The following is a 21,366-nucleotide window of genomic DNA, read 5'->3' on the forward strand; positions in this document are numbered from 1 at the left end:
TTATTTAATTTTTGTTCCTATCCAGAGTGCCCCTTTTTGGGGAGCTGAATTTTCCCACATTAAAAACCGACCTTGTGTCTAACTGTGCCCTCGTGGAGAGGCAAGTAAATAAATTTAAAAAAATATTTTTGACAAATATTCTCATGTAAAAATTATTTGTTTATAATTCTAAAAAGAAACAATCAATTTTAATATATGACGCTCAGTCACAGCTAATTTCATTAATAGCCGCGTGGTGAATAATTTTCAAACCGACTTTAGAAAAAAATATAGAACTTAAAAATATTTGGACATACTCAATGAAAGGTTTTATTATGACATTTTGACAATTATTCTCATGTAAAAATTATTTGTTTATAATTTTTAAACCCCAAACAAAATTAAATTAAATTTTCAACCTTCCTGATAGACTTTTTAGCCTTATAGGAAATAAACAGTAAAAAAAATATCAACATAATATTTGCTGTATTAGCAATAGTATTGTTTCTTTAATTTATATTAACAATGTTATTAAACGTTATGAAAGTACTTGAATACAGTTCTAATTAAATACACGTTTCTTCCCAGAACCGCTAGACTCTGGAATTCCATTCCAAGTTCCTGCTTCCCCAACTCTACTGACATGCAGAAGTTCAAGTGCAACGTGAACCGACATCTTGCTGCCCAAATCCCAACATAGTGCCCCAGTAGTTGCTCCCCCTGATAGTACCCCCCTACACCAAAGTGGCAATGCGCCTTGTTTGGGGTGAAAATGTAATAAAAAATAAAAAATAAATAACATTACTTACTTTACTATATTTGGTTGGAATAACAATTTTCCCTTCTAATGGCACGTATCCAAATTGAGAAAATTTAGAAAAAGAAAATATATGTACTTTGGGGCCATTTGGATAATTTCCCCGGCAATTTGTAACAATGCAAGAATACACCATGTTAGACAGCAAACTGAAAACTAGACACATTTTCGCTTTTATATATATAGACTAGCCTGATGTTTGTAGGTGTAAAAAAAAAAAAAAAGTGGTCGTAGGTAGGCAGGCTCAAACCCGTGATGTGAAGGCAGAAATAAAAGTGAAAAAAAAAAACCCTGACGTCTTACCTCTACGCCATGACGCGACCGGAAGTGTAAAGCGTTTAAATTTAGCGATGTCAATCAAAAAGATGACTTGCAGAAATGTCGTTACTTTTAAAGCTCCCAGGAAGGTCGTTTTTAATGTGGGGGGAAAAGCAACTCTCCCTCCCAAAAAGGGGGGCACCTTGGCAGTATCCAAATAAATAGTAATTGTCTCAGTATGAAGGGTTTCCCCTACATTGACTAAAGACGAATTACAGAACAGATACTATCCAGGTGAAGGCTGGAAGCTGGCGTTTGCGTTTGATTAGTTTCGCTTTATTTATATGAAAAAGAAAAAGACAAACAGCCGAGACGACGGAAATTTTGTTTAATTCGATAAAAAAAAAAAAAAAAAAGATGGCGATGATGTCCGTTTGCTAATCTGAGATATTACGATCTAGCAAGTATAAGAAAACTTCTCTCGGTATCTAACTGACGTGAAAACCACCAACCAAAAAGCCTTTCGTGGACATACACAAACGCCTACGCCCATTTTGCCTTTTATATAGAAATATAGAATAGAAGATATATAACAAATATTGACCCAATGGGTGGTCTACTATTTAATTAAAACTAACAAAGAAAAAAGAAATCAAATTTCCAAATATTGGCTATATGACAAACAACGAAAAATAAATTTGAATTTCAAATACGATCGGCTAGATGTCACAAAAAAATTGACAGTTCAACGGAACAAATAATTTGAAAAATTTGTTCCTCGATGCATAAAAAAAATGCATAAAAATGAAACAGTAGCATTCTAACAGATTATTTCAAAAGATGAATTATAAAAAAAAAAAAAAAAAAAAAATGGTACACAGATTTTTCTTTTTTTATTTATTCAAACATTTCAATTTTCATGCAAAAATCGATCCAGGAAGACAAACGTTACAGGAAACAGCAGCCAGCATATCCGTTTTTCATTGGACAACATCTCAAATCAACAGTTGCTTTTAATAAATCATAGACGCAAGGATATAAACTGGTGAAAATTCATGCATACTATAAAAACCCAAGCAGACAGCTTCCTTCCCTTTTTCTGGAATATATATTTAAAGAAAGAAATGATGCAGAAGCTTCGGTTCTTATGTATTCAAATATATTCCAAAAATTATATATATATATATATATATATATATATATATATATATATATATATATATATATATATATATATATACACACGCACTTCAGAATAATTTTTTTTATTTAACAATCAGTTGATATGGAAACCTGTGGTTATAAGATTTACAAAATAATACTGGCGGTAATATTCTATAAATTATCCCATCTAAATAAGAATTGCTCGATATGCAAGATAAAACAAATAAATTAAATGGTGATTCAATTAATTACAAAAAACCCTTATTGAAATGAAGTGGTTGAGTTTCATATCAAAGATTTTTATTATTCTAAGCAAGACAAAGAATACTTTAGAAAATTAATCTCCTTAACCTATAGGGTTTCGATGTCTACCATCTCATCAGAGGAGAGAAAATAATAGCAAATATTTATAAAGGTATGTACCCTATTTGCTAAAGTCAGTGAGACATGGAAAGTCAAAGTCAAAATAATTAATCAGAAGTCCTGTAGCAAGAGGATTTGAAGAAAAGGATATGAAAATTGTAGATCCAGGAGATTAATTTTCTAAAGTATTCTTTGTCTTGCTTAGAATAATAAAAATCTTTGATATGAAACTCAACCACTTCATTTCAATAAGGGTTTTTTGAAATTCATTGAATCACAATTTAATATGTATATATATATATATATATATATATATATAATAAAAATTACAATTAAATTTACCAAAACGTGTAATCACCTTTTTCTTCCCCATACTCCCTCTGTTTCATTTTTTTGTTATCAAGTAAAATCTTTGACTTACTTGTTGTTTCATCAAATACTTTTATATGCAAAATCCGATCTCGCATTTTGCTAATTCCTACTCTCTGATGAGAAGGAAAGTATTTCTTTGAAACTCCGTGGATTAAGGACTATCCACTTATCAAGTGTTTCCTTTTCAGATTGAATATGTTTTTAACTCTTTTTCAAAATGTTTTTTAACATGTTTCATTAACTGTTTGCTCGTATATATATATATATATATATATATATATATATATATATATATTTTATTCATTGAACTTTTGAATAGTCAAGTCGCTGCCTGATGATATCTGTTGTTTGATTGAAACAAGTGGCTATTTGTAGCAGCGGGATGTGAGCATGATTATATAACAATAAACAAGTATTATCAGCTCTTTTTATTGAGCACTATCTAACAACCTCGTTGAATTCATTAGTCCATTACTTTTGAATATAAAAAACCCCGAGTATACATATATATATATATAATATAAAGCTGAAGGTGTGCGTGTGGTCACGAATAGACTCCTATATGGTTGACTATTATAGAAAACTGATCACATATAATGATAGATGTATCGAGACACAGGAATGGGTATGTTTGATCTGGCAGAACGGTGGTTCATTAAAATTGTGGGGTCTGTGTTCGCGCCTGGTCCACAAAGTATGGAAATAAAAAATTTAAAAATAAAAAAAAAACGTTTACAAGTGTTTTTGATATAGATGTACATAATAATACTTTGATAAGTATGTTTTAACTTAAATAGGGATGGTATAATAAAATTGTGGGGTCTGCGTTCGCGCCTGGCCTCCATAAAATGGAAATATGCACAAACTTTAATAAAGACTTTTCATATCTATCTGCGTAAGTATACTTTGATAATTATGTTTCAGTTTGAAGAAATATGGTATAATAAAATTATGGGGTGTTCGTTCGCACCTGACCGCCATAGAATGGAAATATGTCACAAAGTTTAAAAAGGTTTTTTAATATAGATCCACAGAACATTGTGATAAGTGTTTCAGTGTAAACAGGTATGGTATAATAAATTATGGGGTTTATCTATTTTATTTTTACTTTCATCATATTTTGCTTTGGTTTTGATACCCCCAAATTCGAAGCTATCTCTTTACAACCCTTCCTTTTCATAACCTATCATACTTTCATGAATCAGAGTCCATTTTCTGTAAGCTGTTTTTGAACCCAGTCAACGACGGGTACTTTTGCTAGTATATATATATATATATATATATATATATATATATATATATATAGTTATTTATTCAAGCATTTTGATTTTGATGTGATTAACATTAACCCAGAAAAGCGAATATTATAGATTATAGGAAGCAACAGACATGGTTTTACATATCAGTTCTGGATTGGACAAAAATCTCCAATCAGTAGTTTGTTGTAAACAATAACTGATACAAGAATATTAACTGCTGAAAATTCGCGCATACTATAAAAACCCAACACACTTTTTTCCCCTATTTTCTGGAATTTTCTTTGAGACATGACATACATGAGAAAGTCATTCAAAATAGCCCTTGGCCAAAGGCAAATAGCTCACCCATGATGATAGACATCCACAAATAACTGTACGTCCAGCACCAGCACATACACACGTTAACAGATGCTCACACACTCGCGCTAACAAAATAGGACAAAGCTAATAGATACACACATCTGCAATATATACCTCACATATATCCACTGTCACACAGCAAACCCGAACGGCACCAGCCGAAATAAACATGTCGTTCTTTATTTTGATATTGCCTTTTCCCTCTAAGGTAGGTCTTGGCTTTTTAATGAGGTCAGTTTCTTAGTTAAGAGATTGTTCGAAGAAGCAGTGGCAGTGATTGTTGTTTTTATGTATCAACTCCAGAGTGGATAAAATCTCAAATTAGCAATTACTTTCAATCATTTCCAAATCTCGCACGTACTATAAAAACCCAAGCACACAGCTTTCTTTTTCTCTTTTCTATTTTACTTCCACAGACAACACGTATATGCACGACACATTCCTGCCCAGCCCATGTGAGGCGAAGGTCCTCGACTAATGAAACTAGAAATGCTACGCAAATTTGTATATGCTCAACACAGTAAAACATATGCATACCACTGATCAAACGCATATACACAATTCGCACATACAAAAGAGGCACGCTAAGATACATCTGCACATCTCCATACCTGTCCCATTTTATTCACATGTAAACGTACAAAGCCACAGTCGTAATGAAGATGTGTACTCAATTTCTATGTACCTCGGTACACACACACACACACACACACAAACTTGTTTCACTAGAACGTTCTTTATCTTTCATTGCCATAACAAGTTATCAATAAATGTCGACATATTTTTGTATGGATAAATTTTGTCATTCTTTCTTTTGGTTTCCCAGTCTCTTCTACAAAATTTGCATCTGGGGTGCCTCAAGTATAATTGATACAGATAGACGTTGTCGTTATTTCTTTTGATATTGCCTTTCCCTCTACGGAAAAATATGTTGTTGGAGGGGAGTGGGGAATAATTAGGATAAAAATCTTTTTACAAATATAAAATTACAAAATGAACCCTAATGAATATTTATAATGAATACTATCATCCCCCAAACCCCAGGAGATTGCCACAGAAAAATGTCACTTGTGTGTTCAACGTGTTTTTCCCTAGAGATTAATTCTGATTGGCTAATCAATGAGTCACCACCATTCATATGCAAATCAGTGAATGTCTCCATTAAACTGAATAGATTAGCAACAGCGCCACCTATGGTGACAAACTTTTATCTCTAATCAACCAATTATTGAAGAGGATATAATTCTTGATGGAAATAGTTAACAGGCAGTCAAAACCCCAAGTGAGTTTATCTCACCATCACTGTTTATAAATCTTCTCATCCTCGGCGTTATTTCTTTTCTTCCCCAAGCCGCACACAGGATTCTAAGTCTTTTTTTTTTTTTTTAGGGCAATACATTTGTTTTGTACTAACAAGTCACCACTTACCAAGGCTCAAAGCCACTCGAGGATAATAATTGTCAGCTTGATGACTAATAACTAGGGCTATGGCAACAGCATATTCTATTCATTGTTTTGACTCTCTCTCGAATGTGTATCCATTGATATCTTATATGCTTTTATACAGAGTGGTGTGGTTCCTGGTTGATTAACTGTGTCGGATATATACTAGAGAGTCAAAACAATGAAAAGAATATTCTGTTTTCATAGTTCTTCTCATAACATCATGAGGTAACATTTGACTACTTAAGAGGACTGCTAAAAATATTTGTTAAGATTGGACTTGATGACGATCATCTTGTAGTTTGCAGGGAAGCAGTCCTGTGATACTGTGTTCCACGGATGGAAAATCTTTGGAAAGAAACCTGAGGAGCCAAAACTACATGAAAACAATTCGTTTATCGTTTACAGATAGTTGTTGTTCCGATGGCGATCATTAAAACAGAAAAAACAAAAAACAAAAAAAAAAACGGAACCATTATCATTATATCATTAATGATAAAAATAAATTGGTTCATTATCATCTATTAAGTTATTAAAATTTTTCATATGTAAACGAAAAGAGTGGCCTCTAGGGCTTAATGTAATCGACTTGTGACTCCCCTCCCACTCATTAATAAATTTCTTTTTTCTTTCCCCCAAAACTTATCACCTGTTTTCATTACGATATTTTACGTTTTATGTGTAATTTACTCCGATAAGTGTGGACGAAAGCCGGCTTAGTAAATTAATGTAATTATATGTTTTCTATCTTCCTTGCTACTAACAGGGAACATGAACTGGAATAGATATATTGAGAGCATTGCCAAGGCTGCTGCAAAGAAGGTGGGCTCTCTCTCTGCCATGCAAGAAATTTACTTACACCTGAAAGTATCCTGTATCTCTATATTCGCCCATGTATGGAGTACTGTTGTCACATTTGGGCTGGTGCATCTGTTGCTTGTCTCTCACTCCTGGACAGGGTTCAAAAGAGAGTCGCCAACCGGATAGGTCCTAAACTGTCATCTTTTACTAGGAGGTGTGTGGTCATTGCTTATCAAGGCGCAAAGGTCATTCAAGGATAAGGGTTCCTATTTACTTGACTCCCCACGAGGGCAGAGTTAGACACAAGGTCGGTTTTTTATATGGAAAATCTAGCTCCCTTAAAAGGGGCACTCTGGATAGGAACAAAAATTAAAATTGCCTCAATCTAGAAGGATTTCTCCTCCACTGATTGAGGCCAGAAAAGGCGAAGTGTAGTATCAGAACAGATACTACACTTTGCTCTTAGCCAAGTGTCAGGTGGCCTGTGAGACAACACTGTGATGACCAGTAATGATGAAACTTGAGTAGTGTTAGTTTATTTATAAAACTATACAAAATACTGTTAAAAAAAACACCGAATATATGTCAGCCTATGTCACAATAACATATATTGAGTGAGTTCCTAACAGTATTTTGTATAGTTTTTTAGTTTTAACTCATTTTCCCAAAATTAACGTGTTCAACACAGTCTGCCACCATTTGTATTTTTCAAATATACCGATAAACACTGCATGTTTTTCGACCTGATTAGACATTTTACATTAAATAAAAACACTAAAATCTTATCCAGTTAGGTAGAAAATTAACTTATCTTACCTTTGATAACATTTATTAGTTATATATTTATTTTTTGACAACTTTTTCGAATCTGTGTTAAGTAATACAAACCCTTTTTATTTAATGTAAGGTTTAGTCGGCTGAAAAAACAGTGTTTATCGGTGTCTTTGAAAAATACAAATGGTGGTGGACACTGTTGATTACGTTAAGTTTGTGAAAATGAGTTAAAACTAAAAAAAAATATACAAAATACTGTAAGAAACCCATCGAATATGTCAGCCTATGTCACGGTAACATATATTCTATGGGTTTCTGACACTGTTTTGTATAGTTTTTTAATTTTTAACTTATTTTCCCAAACTTAACATATTCAACAGAGTCCACGACCATTTTTCTTTTTCAGATACATCGATAAACACTGCATTTTTCAAGCCGATTAAACATTTTACATTAAATAAAAACACTAAAAAAATTATCCAGTTAGGTAGAAACGTAACTTACCTTACCTTTGCTTTCATTTATTTGTTTTTAGACAACTTTTTCGAATCTGTGTGTAGTACCCCCCCCCCCCAAATATTAATTAAAAACTCACATTTTTGAATACAAAAAACAAAAAACTTGATTTAGGGTTTCAACATTTTAGCAACGTTCGGCTTAATCCACTGATTGTTGGTTGATCCCAAGCCATGATTGCCGGAAACTCCCAATGATCTGGAGCAAATTCTGCAAGAGTACCATTTTTTTCATTTTCGCCCCCCCCCTTTTTTTTTCACTTTTTGGAGTGGATTGCTGTACTAAGAATATGAGAAACATGCATTTTCTCTTTTTACTAGATTTTTCCATTACACCAAATTGAGCCACAGCAACGCGTGGCAGGATACAGCTAGTGTGTGTATATATATATATATATATATATATATATATATATATATATATTTTTTTTAAATTCCATTTTCACCTTACACGGCACAGTGCAACTTTGAAGTAGGGGGCTATTATCGGGCACATAAGTTGCAGGGATATTATGAAGAGAGATGAGCAGCAAGATGTCTGTTCACATTACACTTGAACTTCTGCATATCAGTACAGTGGGGAAAGCAGAATCTCGGAAGGAAGTTCCAAAGTCTAGCAGTTCTGGGGAAAAACTATTAGAGTAGAAGACTTTCTTACACCTAGGGATCTCTACTGTGTAGGAGTGGGATTTAGCTACTTGTTTGGTTTGTCGGGGGTATTTACGTTGAGGGGATACAAGTGCTTGCAGTTCGTCAGAGCATCCACCATTAAAATACTTGTAGAACAGGCAGAGGTATGTAACATTTCGTCGATGGAACAGAGACTGAAGCTTAGATGACAGTTCAGGACCTATCAGGTTCGTGACTCTCTTTTGAATCCTGTCCAGGAGTGAGAGACTAGTAGCAGCTGCACCAGGCTAAATGTGACAACAGTACTCCATATATGGGCGAATGGTGGCCTTGTAAAGGTACAGGATGCTTTCAGGCAAAGATGGCAAAACTATTGAGGTTGTTCAGAAGTTTTGTAATTGTTGTGGTTTACATGTTGAAAGGAATAGCAATGAAAAGACTCGGAAACAGTGAAATGAAAAATATATTAACAGAAATACAGACAAATGTTAGTTGAGTGGAAACTCTGCTCAACTAAAGGACAAGTAAAATTACGACTCCTCCCCGGAGTCTTGGATCCAGATTCACTGGGAAAGCAGAACCTGCTTACTGGAAATGACGTCAGGAATAGTTCATCATCAGTTATCTTGATGATATCATTGGAGCACCAGGAGGAGCAGGTGCTAATGCAATTGCAAAAATTGGGATTGAATAAGTACAGTATAAGTACAGAAAAGTTCTCCCAATAATTAATCAGAAAAGTGTTTCCACTGCTGACCGAGGGAAGAGTCTATCATGACTGGATAGAGGTTCTATGTAATTTGTATTTTTTCAATCGCCCACACTAAGAATTGAACCTTCAACCTTCAGGAGAATATCACTTTTACAATTGATTTTCCACCAGTGCACCACCTCGATCCAGTGATGGCTGACGGAACGGAAGCATGCTACCCTCATGAAGTAAATAGGGGGTTCCGTTCGAAATTCCATCCAGATTCTCGAGTTCAACAGAAATGTTCTCGAGTTGGAAAGGATACACTTGAAGAAGGTCGGAGGTTATATCGACCGAAACAGTGTGAAAAATGACACTCAAGATGAGAACAGTAGCCTGAAGAATCCAAATAATACAAACAACCAATCCTCATCTCAAAAATTCAGAAACATAGAATGGATGTGTAATGTGAGTCTTCAGAACAGATTTAGATCTGATGACTTCAGAGGAAGATTAAACCTGGACAATATAGGGAACAAGTTCAGAGAACTTATGTCATTACTAATCAGCAGAGCATTACCACTGTTGACCAATGGAAGTGTCTATCAGGTACTACGTGATGATGCATGAAAGTGAAACCTGGCCTAAATCTCTGATGATCTCATAGGATGATTAAATCATAAACGATAAGAATTTCCTTGTTATTCTCGGCCGCTTTTTTCCAATCTTATCTTTCATTTCGGTACACTTGAGTGTCTGCTTCCAAAACTCTCAAATATTTGTAAGTCTCATGTTCATTCAACACCTTCATCTTTTTATTTGGGCAGTTCTATACCGTTTGATGTCTCTAGTTGTCCCCTTTTTCATTCCAAATTCCATTCCAATGTCCTGGCTGAATATTCCAATTGTGTTTATCAGCTTTTCCAGTTCCTGTTTGCTTTTTTGCAAACAACTTCGAATCATCCATATACATAAGGTGGTTTATTCTTTGTTCTGTGTCTGTAAACTTGGGCAGTATAAAGTGATGTGTGCAGATAGGTTAATTTGGAAATCAGTTTGGAAAAGCAGTCCAACACATGCCAGCATGCAAAACAGACGTTAGATGGAATATAACGATGAAAGGATAAGTAGATGTGGAATAGTTGGGTAAGTAGATGTGGAATAGTTGAAAAAACAGTGCCAGTCGGCAGCTTCTAAAAGTAATCCAACACATGCCAGCATGTAAAAAAAAGTTATTATATGACAATGAAAGACTGGACAAGAGTTATTGGAATAATAGATGTAGAACAGTTGAGTTGGCAGGGGATGACCAGTAAAAATATAGAAGTGATGCAGGTAGATTTGACAGATTTGACAAATAAAGACTTGGCCATGGCTAGGTTAATTTGGAAGTAAATTTCTAAAAAACAGTCCAACAAATGCTAGCATGTAAAACAGATGCTAAACCGAGTATGATGATGAAAGAGTTCTTGTGTTAGATGCAGAACAGTTGAGGTAGCGGGGTCAGTTGACAGAGGATGACCAAAAAAAAAAAAAAAACAAACATTGGAGGAAGTGTTAAAAATGGGTTTGGAAGAAAGAGGGATAAATTAAAGATCTAGCCAGAGACAGGTTAGTTGGGAAGTCAATTTCTAAACGCCGCTCGACACATACCAGCATATGAAATAGACGTTGAACTGAACGTGTGGATGAAAAAATAGATGAGAGTTATTGGGTTAATAGATGTTGGACAGTTGAGGTAGCATGGTAAGTTGGTAGGGGGGGGGCCCAAGAAAAAACAGAAAGTGTTGAGAGATTTGAATAATAAAAACCTGGTTAATTTGGAAATCAATTTCTAAAAGCTGCCCAACACATACCGGCATGTAAAAACTGATAGTATACCAATGATGATGATGATGATTTATTCCTATCCTTATACAGCATCTCCACTAAGTTCAATATACAACCAAACCATTGTTCACTCCACTAAAATAGACATTTGTTAAGTGTTGAGACATTATGTTGAACAAAGATGGCGGCAGTAAATCAAATCGGCGAAGAATCAATGCAGTTCCGATCTTGAGTGTTAAGTAATTCCTAGTAACAAAGATGGAGGCGAAGAATCAATCCAGTCTCTATATTAAGTCGTTTTGTGATAGAGGCGACGGCGAATTGATTGAATCCAAAATTCGACATTTTTTATAATAACTTCTAAAGCTTCTGATTGGTTGGTTATTATAGTTTGAGGTTATGGAAACGATTACCGAAATCATTGGTGTCATAATCAAAAACATTTTAACAACATTAAACTGAAGATGGTGGTGGTGATATGTACGGCATAATCACATGACACACCGGTTCCTGCTGGATCACCAAAGTTAAGCAACGTTGAACCTGGTCAGTACTAAATGGGTGACCATTTGGGACTTCCAGGTACTGTATGTGCTCTCTGCTTATCTCGGCATTGTTTCCAGTTGCCCTGGACTTCTCCTTGCCACTGGATTCGAAAAGTGCCGATTCAGGAGAGGTGTGGTTAGAGATTGCTCAACCCTTGCCTCACGGTTACACATGCAGCTGCCCCTACAGGGGATATCCTTTGTCTTTCGAGAGTGAACAGAGGCATCGGTGGTGGTGGTGGTGGTGATGATGATGATTAGAGTGAGAGGGAGGATGGCGGTGTCATTGTAAAGAAATATCTATTGTTTGTTATTTTTAGAATTGCATTGTTTTAATTATGTTCACTTACCCCGCTCCTTAATCTTGTTATTTAAAGATTACCGGTTTTTCTTTTCTTGAACTTTATCTGCAAATCTAAATTAATTAAATTCAGATTCGCAAAAATATATATATTTTACACTTCACAAAGACATTTATAACTTGCATAAAAATAGATATATTTTCCTCTGTTTTCCTTCATCTTTTAGAGTTCTTTTAATTCTTTGGGCTTATTTTTTATCCAACTTTAGTATGAAAATTGTCATAAACTAATACAAAGCTTTGTGTCCTGATCTAAGAACAAATGTCATTCATTTGTCTCCTATCAAAAAAAATTTTCTGATATTTTCCAATTTAAGATAGCATCTCCTACATAATAAAACTAGCAGGGGTGTCCAGCGTAGCCCGGGTGTTCAGAGGTGTGTGTTGAGCAAAAAAAAAAAAATAAATAAAAAGTGGTAGTAAGAGGATAGTGAATTTTTATTTTTTTTACATTTTCACCCCAAACAAGGCACATTGCCACTTGGATGTAGGGGGCTACTATCAGGGAAATAGCTACTGGGATACTATGTAAGGAGTTGGGCAGCAAGATGTCGGTTCACGTTACACTTGAACTTCTGCATGTCAGTACAGTTGGGAAAGCAGGGACCCGGAAGGGAATTCCAAAGTCTAGTGGTTCTGGGGAAGAAACTACTAGAATAGAAAGCTCTCTTACATCTAGGGATCTCTATTGTGTAGGAGTGGGATTTAGCTGCTAGTCAGGTTTGTCAGGGGTATTTACGTTGAGGGGTACAATTGCTTGCTGTTCATCGGAGCATTCACCATTAAAATACTTGTAGAACAGGCAGAGGGATGCAACATTTCGTCGATGGGACAGAGGCTGAAGCTTAGATGACAGTTCAGGACCTATCAGTTTGGCGACTCTCTTTAAATTAAATGAGTTGGTAATTAACTTGTGGAGGATATTGGCAAAAGGACGAAATAAAAAAATAAAGAAAAAGATAGAGAGAGAGGTGAGATCGAACTTGAAAGCATAGGGTAATTAATCTTCCTCGCTAACCATTAAGCCAAAGCAGATAGTGAATTCAATGAGTTGGTAATCAAGTTAAGAACCATAGGAGTCGCCACGCATCTTTTAAACTGGCCAGAGGCCAGATTAGCTTTCTGCTTTCTTTCGTTTTATTTATTTGCTTCTCCACACAAGCAAATTAGACACAAGGTCGTTTTTAATGTGGTGGAAAAGCAGCCCCCCCCCAAAAAAAGGGTGCACTCTGGCAGTATTCAAGTAAATAGTAATTGTCTCAGTATGAAGGGTTTCCCCTACATTGACCGAGGACCAATTACAGAACAAATACTTTATGATCTAGAAAGTATAAAAAACTTCTTCCGGAATCTAGCCGACGCGAGAACCTTCACCCAAAAAGCCTTTTTGTGGAAATACACAAACGCTTTTTACCCTTTATATAATAAAATGACTGCAGAAATTCCCCTCTAGACCAAAGTATCATAGGTTTGCAACAACAGATGCCACATAAAAATTATATACATTTAGCCTAATAGCCACTATCTCATGTAGCTTTCGAACACCACTTTATACAGTCATGATAATAAAATGCTACATTACATCCTAGGAGCAACACCATCACAATCACAACATCTTCAGAAGAAGGAGTCTTTATTTTCCTCTCTAAATATTTAGTCCTACCACTGCTATCAATTGTCACCGGAAACAATTCTATGTGTTCAACAGATACTGTGCTTACACTGATTGTAACTAGCTCATATTTACATAGACATAACATAATCTTTCCTATTTTCAATTAGTAAATAATAACATCTACCTCATCAAATTCCATACATTCTAATTGGCTTAGCTCAGAAAATTCTCACTTCCGAAATCCAGTTATTCGCTTCATAAATGAATGCTTAGTAACATTACAATATGGTGTCGCTAAGAGACATATTTATGATAAAGTCTTTATCAAAATAATAAAACTGAGTTCTTATACCATTAAACACGCTGTGTGCACATTGGTGATATCTGAAAACGATGCATTACTTATGCATTCAAATATTAAATATTTTAACTCCAAATTATTTGCAGCTTTCATATTCAGATTTTTTCTATTAACAGAGAATAAAACAATGCTGACGTCTTCGTCGACGACGACGCCTTCATTAAAACATCAACAAAACTGATTTCTTTTAGCATAAAAACACACTGCGTATCCTCTGCTGATGTTTCAAAACTGTGCATTACATATGTTATATATTTGTGACTTTTACATTAAGATTTTTCCTAAAAACTTAAAATAAACAATCGTCGAAGTCTTCGTCGATGACAACAACGACGACGTTGTGTATTTTTTTTTATTTTGTCGAAAGATAAATACAGAAATTTATTGAACGAAATAACACAAACTTATTTTTTCCCAACCAAATTGAAGAGGTTAGTTCCCAAATATTTGCATTTTTTAATGCTGAAAAATAAATAAGGAAATTTATTGAATGAAATAAAACATACTTGTGTTTACACTACATATTTTTTTTTAATAATATTTCGTATTTTTTTTTTCAGACTAAATCATTAGAAAATATACTCGATTATTTCGAAGCTAAACTCTTCAATATATAAATATATATGAAATGCGTGGAGACTTTGCCACGGAGCATTCATTTTGAACGGCTGCTTATGCCCACTATTATACTGAGCTGGCAGTGACTCCCACTAACAATCATAGCTTGTTTTTTTTTGCAGGTTCAATCCACCGTGCAATGCTGGTATACGAGTCCTGCTAGTATATAAATAATATTGTACAGTCTATCAGACATAAGAATTGGAATATACTATTAGCATTCTTCTTTTCTTAGTTATTTTTGTAACTAAAAGTTATTTTTGTATTTGTGAGAATTTGTTTTATATTCTGAAATCATTTGCACCACGATTAAATTTATTATCTCTCATGTCAGTTTTTCCTCCTTCCGCATGTTTAATAATCTACACTCTTCAACAAAAAAGTACAGTTTTTATATTAATAACACTTCTGCATATGGAAATTGACTGCCAACCAGAGTCATCTAACGTTAGAAACTTCTGCAAAGAGAAGATAACTCAATAGACAACTATTGACTTAATGCCATCTATATTATAAAAAGCGAAATGTGTATGTGTGATTGTATGTCTGTTGAAATCTTTCGACATACGCGCCCAATACTAACAAAACTGGCATCGTTAGAAAGATCAGACTCTCGGACGACAATTATCCAAAAACTGTCGAAAAACATTAATTCTGTGCTGGTCAACTGAGCCGTTCTTTTCAAGGAGGGGTCAGTTTTTGCGTCAACATTTTTGCAAAGTCATCATACTCCTTGCAATAACTAAGCTTATTTCGAACGCTTGCAACCTAGTAAATCGCGGTGGGTGCGGCGACTAAAGAGTTTCCTTTTTTCATCTCCTTTTCCTCTTAGCGTTACAGGTTCGAGCCTAGCTACTGTGGCTAATTTTTTTTACTCAGGTACTTGCTGCTATTTTTCATTGTTTTTCCAGCATTTTGAAACATTTTTTCTTAGAGCTCCGTTGATCAATATCCTTACCATAAAACCTCCTCACACTGAGGCAACACCGGGGACTCCCGCTAATCTCAATTAAAACCGTTATCAGCAGTGATAAACAGCTCATTCTAGATTTTGATTCATGATTTTTTTTTATTACATTTCATATTGGCTGATGAGTTTGTTTATTTCTGCTTAACCCATACAATCTGGTGTGAGTTTTGGTGCCAGACATAATAATGCCGCAACAAATCAAACTTGCAAACATTACAGCTGTTGTATAAAGTGTTGAAAGTCAGAAATCGCTTAGAAGTTTCCAGACAAAACAATATAATAAAATATTAACTGTAGAAGAATACTTTTTCCAAGAGCATTTATACAAAAGAAAAACAACAAAAAAAAACAAACAATTTTTAAACATTAGTAGACGTATATATGACTCCCCTGTCCAAATTTATTTTAGTTATTTAAATTTTTTAAATAGAAATCACTCCAGACAAGGTATGAAGCCACTTGATATAAGGAGCTAATCACAATAATAAAAAGGGAGAGGAGAGTAGAATTATTTGAAAATAGACCAAATCTGAAAGACCAAACCTTCAATCTCCTGGCCTGCAAACAGATTAGCCAAAAAGTAAGCCCTTCAAGAGACCAATAGGGAAGAAAGGGGTTACAGGGTTGGCTGGTAAAAAATCCTACCTCTAACCTGGTTAAGTAGCTTATTAGAAACCAGAATATGAGGTTGAAAATTTGTTTTTTTAATCCTTGAAGAAATAGTAGGAGCAGCAGACCATTTTCTCGTGTTGTTCAATATTAATAGAAGATTCGAAATATTTTTTTAATCCTTAAAGAAATGAAGATGTAGCAAGACCAAATAAAAATATTAGGTTACTATGAATTAAACTCCACATTTTTCGATTTTTTTAATACTAATAAGTCACCATTTTTCAAGGCCCAAAGGCCACTCTACTAACCACACTATTTAGTGTTGCAGCCCTAAGAAAGGGCCATAAACAAAGACTCGAATAATGGGTCTAGTAAGAAAAGAATATATTGTACAAGAAAGTGAATACAAAGAAACGTTTTTGGTATTTACCTATTTGGTAGTTAGACAGTCTGTAGTTAGGTCGCGATAATTCTCCACGAGACTCAGGGTTTTTATAATGATCAGAAGAGTCCATTACGAGTGAACGGTTAAGTCCCCATAACATTTAAGAAGAATTTTTAATGTTGGACTTGAAAATGACCATGTTGTAGTTGGCTGGGAAACAGTGCAGTGGTATTGTGTTCTCCAGACGAGAAGTTCTTAGAAAGAAACTTTGCTCATGGAATTTCTGTTTAGTTTTAGGTACACAGAGAAATAAAAGAAAATTATTCACAGTGGTTGTAAATACAGGGGTAGTTTTTGTTGTGAATGTTTTACAGGAGAAACCAGATTTTGGTTTGGTTTGGTGGTATTGTTTTATGACATATCAAACCATTTTGAGTTATTTAATGCTGAATCCAGTAATTAGATCACTAAGTCGATTTTGTACTCTTAAGATTGGTCTTAGCAACATCTCCTCAAATATGGCAAAGTAACACGCTAGGAGATCACAGGACAGACCTTTTACAAAATCCTTTGTCACACGCTCTAACTATAACATGTCAGAGTCCCCCTACCAGTTATAAATCTCGACCAAGTATATAAAAATCTATGTCGTACATACTCTCTTTTCCTTTTTATTTACCATTGTTTCCTCGCTTGTTTTCCTATTCAATCTATCACTGAGCGATATGTGAATTATTTATCTATATTCATCCTGATATATACTAGTGGATGAATGACTAACGTAATCAGAGTACATATCATAAATAGTGTAATAATTCCATTAATTATAGCAATTAGTTGGCAGGTACCAGCTTCACTTCACTTGGCCTAGGGGTTGAATACTATGGTGCAAGCCATACTGATGAGACACTTATCTATAGTAGTGGTCTTCAAAGCTCCACCTGAGTGATAGCATCAGATTCTCCCCTCACACTTTAGTCTTTATCCAGCAAAATACCACCTTTGAACTTTTCTGTCAATCTCTGGTCTACACGCTGAAAAATAAGAATCATTGTTCACATTTCCGTAACCCCAAGTCGAAAATGGCTCTAAAAGAATTTCTGTGTTTCACCCCCCCAATCTTGTCAGTAGCTGAATACTTGGTGCTTCGCCAGGGCTATCAAGGGTATATTTTTTTTGTGACGCCATCACTAGATGAGTTCCATCTACTCTCGAGAGAAGGATAGACAGCGGCAGTTTCTCAACCTGATATTTTACCTCACAGTAAAATCTCCACCAGCTGAAAATAACCATTAAATACGCATGCAAGGGTTAAAAAGAAAAGTCTTGTGTTCTATATTTAAGCAGCTAAAATACATAAGCTTACAATTTCAGATTATACATAAAATTAAATCAACCTGTTCAATTTTTAGATGGGGGTTCTTTTACTATTTAAGATTAATATAAGTGATCCCCTTGTAGCTGAAATTTCTTGAGAATTTCTTGATCACGTTTTACAAATTTTATTTAATTACGATAAAACTTTTCAGATTACTATATCGATTGAACATCAATTTCTCAGGGTAATAAAAAAGAACATTGAAAAGCTTACAGTTCAAATTTTAGAGGAGTGTTCAGTTTGTTATGTAATTTTAATGAAAAATAATTCTGATTGAATTTCGATAATATGTTTGTGATTTTTTATCTTTTTTAAACACTGATTGAAAAGTCAAATAGAAGTACCATTTCATGTTAAACTCACATGGGAAAATGAACCCCTTGCTAAAATTTTAACTCATCATTTTAAAAAATATTTTCTTTGTTCTTTTTAAAATCTAAAACATTGATGGCAAATTTAGATTATTTCAAAGAATAAAAAATAAAAAATAAATACATAAGATTTCATTTAGTGGGGGCTGGTGACGATGTATTGAATATATCTATAAAAAAATAAACGTAATAAAAATTAAACAAAATAGGATAAAAATAGACTGACCATCATTTCCTCCGTAGATCCTGTACATATGGATCATTCCATTCCGTCCAATGTCCTGGTCAAAGGCGCTCACTTGACCAATGAAGCTGCCGGCAGACACATTCCGACGCGTGATGAATAGGTAATTGTCTTGAGTGAAGACAGGAGCATAACGGTTTATTCGATTGATGGAGAGGGTCAACTAAAATGAGAAGAAAAAAAAATTAATTTTAATTTCGCAAAATAGGAAATCTATAAATATAAAAGCGAAAATGTATGTGTGTATGTGTGTATGTATGTGTGTATGTGTGTGTGTTCGTATGTATATATGTATGTATGTATGTATGTGTGTATGTATGTGTGTATGTGTGTGTGTTCGTATGTATGTATGTATGTGTGTTCGTATGCATGTATGTGTGTGTGTATGCGTGTATGTATGTATGTATGTATGTGTGTGTATGTGTGTGTGTTCGTATGTATGTATGTGTGTTCGTATGTATGTATATATGTATGTATGTATGCGTGTTCGTATGTATGTATGTATGTGTGTGTGTTCGCTTTTTCTGTGTGTCTACAAAAGGCTTCACTACTTTTTAAAACTTTTTATATCACATATAAATTGTAATATCTCACAGTTAACAACGAAGCTCGCCTGTCTATTTGATTTGCTCGATTTCGGGAAGATAAATATTCAATATTTGTCGCTCGCCGCATGTGGGTTAGTCTTTTTCCTATAACATCTTGGGGGGGGGAAGCGTTCAGCAGTAAATGAAATCCCGCAGTCAAACTTGACCTCATTACCTCATTAAAACGGGCACCTGCTAAATCCAAGTAATTAAATAAATTCAAACGTGTTTCCGTAAGCATCTCGCGGTGGGGCAATGGTTACCGTCGCACGTTTTCTTTTTCACAACTTTGCCTCAACGGTTCGGGTTCGATCCTCATACTTACTTTCCAAACACCCGGGCAACGCCGGGTACCCTTCGCTAGTCTATAATATAAATCTCACCTGTCTGTTTAAATGTATATATGTATGTATGTATGTATGTATGTATGTATGTATGTCTGCCTAAAACTTTCGACAGAAGCAACGAATTTTCATGAGATCGATATCGTTTTGAAACTCAGCTCTTTGGATGACAAATATCGAAAAAATGGCTAAAAACATTAATTCCTTCACTCTCAACTGGGCACTTTTCTACAAGGCTGGGTTGCGTTTTTAGCCGATATTTTCGAAAGTCATCCACTCTTTTCGATTGACTAGTCTTAATTTAAACCTTCGCCACTTCCGGTTTGGCGATGGACGCAACGGTAAAGACGTCACGTTTTTTTTTCACGTTCTTTTCCTCTTTTGTGGTACGGGTTCAAACCTGCCTGCCTTATACCACTTTTTTTTTTTTTGATCAACACACACCTTCAAACACCCGGGCAACGCCGGGTACTCAGGCTAGTTTATATATAAGTAAAAATATGTATTACATTTTCTGGGGAAGATGATGAAAAGAGATCCTGAATAATCTTTACATTACTCATTATGGACTGAATATTTATGTGCCTCCACCATTAACGACTCATGGGGAGATAACTCCATTAAAACTAAAAATACGTATCTTTTTAATCAATTTGAAACCATATGCCTAAGACACTAATTCAGAAGATTTTCTTACATTTCAGTTTCTTCCAACTATTAGGTTGGTGCAAAAATAATGTCGTTTTTTTTTACACACACACACACACATATATATATATATATATATATATATATATATATATATATATATATATCTGCAAAAAACGACATTATGTCGTTTATTACACACATATATATATGTATGCAAAAAACGACAATATTTTTGCACCATATTTGAACGCTGCATAAGAGGAAGGGGATCAATAAGAACAAAGATGGTGCATGAACACAGTGAAAAAGTACAAAATAGTGAGCCTAGTTATTTTAATACAATTTTTTTAATTGAAAGCCATGTTTAATCTTGAAAGAGTTTCCGATGGGTAGCTTATCTGTACAAGTCCTAGAGAGGAAAGATTTAATTTTCCATCATTTCAACTTCTTCTGACTATATTAGGAGGGGGGGCGGGAAGAGGAAAGTCAGTGAAAGCAAAGTAATATTGTGTTATATGTATAGTGGAAAAGTATATAACGGTCCTTATTCAATCCCGAGCAACTTTGGATTTTTCTGTTAGTAATAGATAAAATAAGTACATGCTAAAATGGAACTTCCCGAAGATAAACAGATAGACACAATTATAGAGTAAGTATTTATTGAAAACAAGGAAAGTTTCCTGTTTTTTTTAAATAGTATTTTTCTTTCATTTCTTTTTGACCCCTGGCATGAAAAAAATTATTAGCTTTTATGATTACGAAAGACAAATTTGGCGTCTGCGATGGAACACAGAAAATTACAGTCAGAGAAGAAATAAACATCTCGAATTATATCCGTTTAAAGTACAAAGTTTCAGATTGATGCAAAAAAAAAAAAGAAAAAAAAAAGATGACAAGTAAGAAGAAAAAATGGCTTAATTTTCTCTCTTTTCACAAAGTTTAAATGCAAATAAAAGTAATGAATATTTTATACGAATTGTGGATGGATATATGGAGATAATGTCTAATATCGTAAACAGAAGCAGACACGAATTGCCTTCTGCGATTATATATATATATATATATATA

The 21,366-nt window shown here is 34.4% G+C and overlaps 1 protein-coding gene across 3 annotated transcripts in view; it reads right to left on the bottom strand.

Annotated features, from left to right (window-relative positions):
* LOC145254646 (protocadherin Fat 4-like) overlaps positions 1–21,366 on the bottom strand; it is a 1,852,201-nt gene that overhangs the window by 209,810 nt on the left and 1,621,025 nt on the right. For all 3 annotated transcript variants that reach the window (XM_080113277.1, XM_080113278.1, XM_080113279.1), the window contains one exon: positions 18,699–18,879. In XM_080113277.1, coding sequence (XP_079969403.1) covers positions 18,699–18,879 — 181 coding nt within the window. The remainder of the gene's footprint in view (positions 1–18,698; positions 18,880–21,366) is intronic.

The sequence above is a fragment of the Euprymna scolopes genome, chromosome 30, assembly GCF_053919585.1.
Source record: "Euprymna scolopes isolate OS-2025 chromosome 30, ASM5391958v1, whole genome shotgun sequence".
NCBI lineage: Eukaryota > Metazoa > Mollusca > Cephalopoda > Sepiida > Sepiolidae > Euprymna > Euprymna scolopes.